This window comes from Saimiri boliviensis, chromosome X, assembly GCF_048565385.1.
Source record: "Saimiri boliviensis isolate mSaiBol1 chromosome X, mSaiBol1.pri, whole genome shotgun sequence".
NCBI classification, from domain to species: domain Eukaryota; kingdom Metazoa; phylum Chordata; class Mammalia; order Primates; family Cebidae; genus Saimiri; species Saimiri boliviensis.
Genome location: NC_133470.1, coordinates 129,851,668 through 129,858,084, shown reverse-complemented (window position 1 = coordinate 129,858,084; position 6,417 = coordinate 129,851,668). Strand labels below are relative to the sequence as shown.

General features: G+C 45.8%; 1 protein-coding gene across 1 annotated transcript; it reads left to right on the top strand.

Moving 5' to 3' along the window:
- The first annotated feature begins 3,226 nt into the window (after positions 1 to 3,226).
- Positions 3,227 to 4,111, top strand: LOC141582695 (histone H2B type F-M-like). The gene is made up of 2 exons (XM_074391492.1): positions 3,227 to 3,651; positions 4,075 to 4,111. Exons 1-2 carry the CDS (start codon positions 3,242 to 3,244, stop codon positions 4,109 to 4,111), a joined length of 447 nt encoding a protein of 148 aa, XP_074247593.1. The 5' UTR covers positions 3,227 to 3,241.
- The last annotated feature ends 2,306 nt before the right edge of the window (positions 4,112 to 6,417 follow it).

Here is a 6,417-nt window from a genome sequence, read left to right as displayed (position 1 = left end):
GTTTATTCATTATATGCTTATTCAACAAAGATACGAGTGCTACTACATTCACAACTTCCTGCATGATCTAGTTATCCTGGGAAGCGCAGGGTCCTACCTTTGGACATGTTTCAGAGTGAAAGCGATGCTATTTGGAATTACTCAGGGATGACAGGTGAAATCAGGACATAGCTTCACTTTGCTGGGGAAAATGTCTGGGATTAGGAGAAAGAGTAAATAGTCAACCTTTGAAGCTTTGTCTGTGCCCTCCCTCACTTCCACACTCATTCTCCCTTATTCCAGAGTGACAGTGTATGATGAAAGAGGAAGTGCATTCCATTGGGTCAAGAATCAGGACCAATCACATTTCTGAGAAAGCGTTGTACTGAAATAACTGTTTTTATGGTCTCAACTTGCCATACTTTGTTAATTTTGTCAGACGCATGTGCTTGAAAGTGAAAAAGCCCCACAACAATCACATTGACAGAGAGAGAGAGAGAGAGAGAGAGAGAATCATCCCAGTTTTCTTAATTGGTCACTATCATTTTCTTTAACTTGTGAACAAATGTGAATCGAAAAGAGCCAGTCTTTGAAGAAGGATCCCAGTGGCTGAGCCTACATTTAAAAAAAGAGCTAAGCTGCCATGTGCCGAGTGGAGCTCACAGATGTACTATGAATTCCCCAAAACCGACACCACTATCTAACTTTGGAACTTTCAGAGCTCACCTGAACCAACCAACCAACCAACCAACCAACCAGAGCTCATCTGGCCCTGCCAATCAGGGCTCAGTTGTACTGGCGAATCAGAGCCCAACCGAGTCAACCAATCAGACCTAAGTCTGAATCCTGTATTTGCATAAATGGACTGTACTGGGAACTTTGATGGGAAGTTGTTCTATGAAAGCCATAGAGAAACTTCTTTTTGTTCTCTGGAACAGCACCTTTGTTTCACACTGAAGTCTCTACCTCCCTGGTTTTTCAAACTCTTCACAGGAATAGTCTCTTACCTCCAGATTCCTTTTCAGAGAACTTTTCTTCGCAGTATGATGCAAGAGGTAGGACACATGCTTACTCACAGCTTTGGATTCATATCCTGAAATCACCACAATTACGGTAAGGCAAAAAAAAAAAAATCGAACAAAGAAATATAAAGTAGACAAAAATCACAAACTAATTTTCTTCTCAATTTACAAGCCTGAACAGCTAGGAGGGCACTTAATGGATCAGGTCAGGTCACCTGCTCCCATCTTGAGCCAATGGCTGAGGCCCAGGGCTGAAGATACATTCCAGTGGAGAGTGGGGTTTGGGTGCTCTCATTGGATGCTTTCATCCTGAGTGATGCGTACTCACAGGACATTAAGCTCTGCATCAAAAAAGATTGTAGAATGGGAAATATTAGAATCAGACAAATGTGAATGCGTTAGAGTAGTTACTTCAGTTTCTAGGAAGCTTGAAAAAGGTGTGTTCAATGAATTTCTGATTTAGCAATTTCTGCACTGTGGGTTTCTGTTATGTATTTAAATGAATTCTATAATAGACGCAAGGATGTAAAAAGATTGTATGAGGTCTGCTTCTTCCATTAGTAATGTTTGTCTCTGATGTTTCTAAATGGTTATTTATAGCAGTAAACTGTTTCCCTTATTTGTGTGCGTGTGTGTGTGTAATGTGATTTAATTAATAATATTTAAGGTACAATTTTTGTAACCACATTTATAAATGAGCTGCTCAGATTTTTTTTTTTTTTTTTTTTTTTTTTTTTAGTATGCATCCTGAAATGGGAATCAACATCATGTTGTGTTTTCTTGAAATAAATGTTGTCTGCCGAGCACGGTAGCTCATATGCCTGTAATCCCAGCACCTTGGGAGGCCTAGGCAGGAGGATCGTGTGAGTCTAGAGTTTGGAACCATCCTGGAGAAACAAAATGAAACCCGGTCTTTCCAAAACTAAAAAATTAAAAAGTTTGCCGGATGTGGTGGCACGTGCCTCTAGTCCCAGCTACTCGGGAGGCTGAGGTGGGAGCATCACTTGAACCCGGGAGACAGAGGTTTCAAGTGAGCTGAGATCGTGCCACTGCACTCCAGCCTGGATGACAGAGCAAGACTCTGAAAAAAAAAAAAAAAAAAAAAAAAAAAAATTTTTTTTTTTTTTTTCCTCTGTAAACCGGGAACAATCTTATTAAGAATAAGTGACCTGATCTCAAAAGTCTGAGAGGAAGCAGCATTGGAATTTTGGATGGTACCTTCCTGGTGATCTCCACGTCTTCAATTCTTCTTAATCGTTAAATCCTTGTTTGGTTCAATTTCTGGGATTTATGTTTTACATTCATGTATTTAAGAAATGTTTCTGAATGTATTATCAAATATTCTTGAAGGGTATTTGTTCAACCTCAAAATGTTTCCGATTTCATAGATTGAATTTTTCTCCATCAGAAGGTTTCTTAGAGAACTGGGCTAGTGCTTTTTTCAGCCAACATCGCTTATTCACCGACACTAACATTCAGAGTATTTTGGGGATCAAAATACTGTTCAGAAAACAGTTTTAAATTTCGTACACGTTTAAGGATTGGAAATGCTTTTACAAGCACCCCAATTTTTGTTTGTTTGTGTTGTCTGCTTGGAGACTGTGGTTTGGCCATTGTTCCTTATCCACATTCACTGAAGGTGTTGATCGCGACTGAAGACGGGAGCCAGACCGTCAGGTCTTTCTTATGCCCCGGAGCCCTCGGCAGCCATGTCAGGGAGTTCCTGCTCAAACCGTGCTGGCCGAGCCCAGGATAGCGGTAGATTCTGAGAGGCACCCATCTCAGAATGGTCCGCACGTGGCCACAGTCATTCCTCCCTCATAACGGACTTGGGCTCAGGAGGTCAAGCTCTTTTCAGGAGCCTGAGCTGAAATTGCTAACCTTTGGGAGTTTTCAGGGACACCTTTGGAAATGCTGACGGTGTGGCGTGGATCAGCTGAGGAGGGCTGATGTGCCCTGTGGGCCATCTGTCTGTGTAACTTTGAGGTAGGGGGGCCACTCAGGCCGGGAGACGCCCACTGTGATTGGTTGTCACGACGCCAAGCAACAGGATCATCCGGTCGCCTTCAAGGCAGTGACGTTTGCTGACAGGCTCCCTGGGTAACACTTCACCCAACCAGATGTCGAGTTGGTCTGTGACGTAGAACCACGCGGCCACTCCAAAGTGCCCCGCCCCCAACCTTCCCGGGTGCCCAACCGTCGTCGTCTGTTGTTGCCATCTAGTGGCCGCTGCCTCCGTCATGGCTGAGCCTTCCTCTAAGCCAACCTCGGAGGAAGACCAGAGCACCCAGGAACCCAAAGAGGCCAGCTCCTTGACGGCCCAGAAGCAGGAGAAGCGACGGCGCCGAGGGTCCCGCCGAGGGTCCCGCAGGTGCCACGCCAACCGCGGCCAGGACAGCTTCGTCACCTATTTCCCCTCAGCGCTGAAACAGGTTCACGAGGGCCTCAGCCTTTCCCAGGAGGCCCTGAGTGTCATGGATTCTATGATTCGTGACATATTGGACCGCATCGCCACCGAGGCTGGTCGACTGGCTCGCTACGCCAAGCGCGTGACCATCACCCCCCGGGACATCCAGATTGCTGTGCGCCTGCTGCTGCCGGGGAAGATGGGCAGGTTCGCGGAGCTCCAGGGCACGAATGCCATCCTCAGGTACACCAGGAGCAAGTGAGCGGCCTCAGCAACGCCTGAGCACCACGGAAACCCAAAGGCTCTGTTCAGAGCCACCGCAAGTGGCCCGAAAGACCAGTGGCCCGTTAAGGGGGGGACCCCACTGGAGGCTGGGGTGGGTGACACTGTTGTGACTTAGCAGGCATGTGTCGTGCGGTGTCCTGGGGGTTTTCAGGCACTTTTCCATCGGTACTGAACACGGTCAGCTCCAATATATCTGTAGAGCAATTTGCTGCAAGGAAAAGCAGCGGGTTTTCCCGTGACCCTGTTTCATTTCCTCAGTTTCCCAATTGGCCCTTTTTCTTAGTTATCTTTCTAGGTTATCTTTACGGTGGTATTATCGATGTACTGATACTCGCCTTTTTCACTCTCCTTCTCCTGCGACCGCACGGTGGAATTTTCCAGAACTTCATTAGGTGCGTTATGGAAACAGAGAAAGTGAATACGCCGATGGAAGAAGCAAGGTAACCATCTGAAAGCTTTTCAACATCTCTCCCGTCAGGAATCCACGTAAATAAGCAAACGAGGCCCACTGACAGTGTACATATAGCGAAACAACAGTTTCAGGGATCCATTCATTTTCCCACTTCCTCGAGTCTGAGATCACTCATGCAATTCATTCTGTTTTGGGCCTGACAGTAATCTTTTCGTTTCTTTTTGAACAGGACCCTTCCTTACATCCAGGTATGCATCAGTGGGATTTGGGAGTGTCCACGCAAACAGCTCATGTGGTCTACTGGTACAGCGGCGAAGCGAAAGACTGACCTGCAGTCTATGAGCAACAGTCATTGTCCCAATGTGGGGAGTGACCCAGGCTGAACCCACAGCAGCCTTCCTGTGGTATTCAGCCTGGTGGTTCCAGGGACAGGGGTGTGATTCTTCACTTGACGGTTTTGTTTTCACTGTTTCTCATCACCGTCATTTTAGGTTATGAATCTAAAGCTGAAATTAATTCGCATATGTTCCTTGCTCCCAGCATCAAGTTATGCAGAGCATTGTCAGCCATTAGGAGAAGTAAGATCGTGCTTATTTCCTCAAGAGAGTTACATATTAATATTCATATTAATGTTAACATACGCTGCCTTTCATTGTGCTTTCTTCTGGCTCTCAAGTGTTTACGTTTTTAGCGTTTTTTTCTATAAGTGTGTTGCTGAATTTCAGAGCAGCTGGTGACTTTCCCCTTGCTTTTCTTTTAAATCCATTTCTAGCCTCCCGAGTATGTGGACAGGAGAACATGCTCTGGGATTCCAACCCACAGGAATTTATCATTGTGGTGCCTTGAAGCTCAATACATGGCCATTTTTGTTAAGTGTTTCCCGTGCATTTGCAAACATCTCATAAACAACCCTTCTCCTTCATATGTAGGAACCAGTGAAGGATGGCACGCTCAGTCAAAGCGTGACACAAGAGCTGGATAAATGACAAAAATCAAACTTTTCTTGAGCCCCTCAGAAGTGAGAAAGTACCGCCCCAGAGGACCTAAGACGTAGCCACGTGGATTATTCCACTTTGACAGACGGCCGCTTGGCCAAGAGGGAAATGGGGGCAGGGCAGGATAGTAGCCACAGCTTCCCTGAGTAGTGCAGATGGGAAGCGGGGAAGCTTCACCCTCAGAGCGCCACTCGGGATCCATAGGGAAAGGATGCAGAACCAGGAAGTCCCCTCATCGGGATTTGTTACTTTCTCTGTTTCCAGAATATTAGAAACATGTTGTGAAAATAGTTGAAGAGAAATACTTACTGCACAAGGAGACCAAGAAAAGCCCCCACAAAATCAGCCACAACAAATCCCTCTGGATGGTGCCGTCAAATGGTCCTACATGTCCAGAATAACATGTCGAGAACCAAGGACGCTTCGCAGAAACCTGTTCCCTCTCAGAGACAGAGCTATGTGCCTGCTCCAAAACGCCACATCTCACTCCGTGACTTAATTCTCTTTATGTGAATTGTCTTGCTGTAAATTGCCAATGTTTCTGTGAATTAAGACATGCTAATAAACTTCCAAAGTTATCCTTGCGTATCTGTGTGATTAGACAAGTCTTTTTGAGAAACCAAATCCGTTGGGGTATTTTACCCTGGACTATGTGTTTTCCACTTGTAAATTCAGACATCAAAGAGGAGCGTAAGTAAAATAGGGTTAGCAGTGAAATCTGATTGGGCTCTGGGAAGTGAAGAGTCGGGGGCAAGGGGACTGATGCTGGCAAAATGTAGGAAGAAAGAGGAAAAGGGTGGTTTCATGTGAAGCTCAGACGAGGAAGCTCACACGTTTGGTACAGATTTCAGCGGGTGATTGAGGAGAAAGGGAACCGAGCGAGCAATAGTAATGCAACGCTGTGGGTTACAGAAGACACCAACTAAGGGAAACGGCTTTACTGCATAAACAGCAAATAAGAAGCATCAAGGTAGGGAAAATAGTATGAACGGGACAAACGTAGCGCAGTCAAACATTTTGTCAGCACTCCCTGTAACACAAAGTGCATTTCAAAACATAGGCAAGGACCCAAACACGTTACAGAGAAAAGTGCAACAAAAGGTGTAAGGAACAAGACCTCTTCTAGGCTCCCTGGTAAGGGAATCTCACTTGCTTAGATTTATCTGATTCTGCTTTTCCTCAGGCTAGAACCTTTTGTTCTTGAAAATCTTCATGACTGGCCTCTACGTATCATGGGGAGGATGGTGTGTTGTCTGACGGAGCAGCACGAGCTCCACTCGGAACCCTGTCAGCCTTTGCAGCACCTGCAGCTCCACA

Bases quoted from the DNA above. Each gene is read 5' to 3' on its own strand.
- LOC141582695 (XM_074391492.1), top strand. From the start codon at position 3,242: ATGGCTGAGCCTTCCTCTAAGCCAACCTCGGAGGAAGACCAGAGCACC. The intron at 3,652-4,074 runs GTACACCAGGAG...GGAATTTTCCAG, and splicing joins GGCACGAATGCCATCCTCAG to AACTTCATTAGGTGCGTTAT.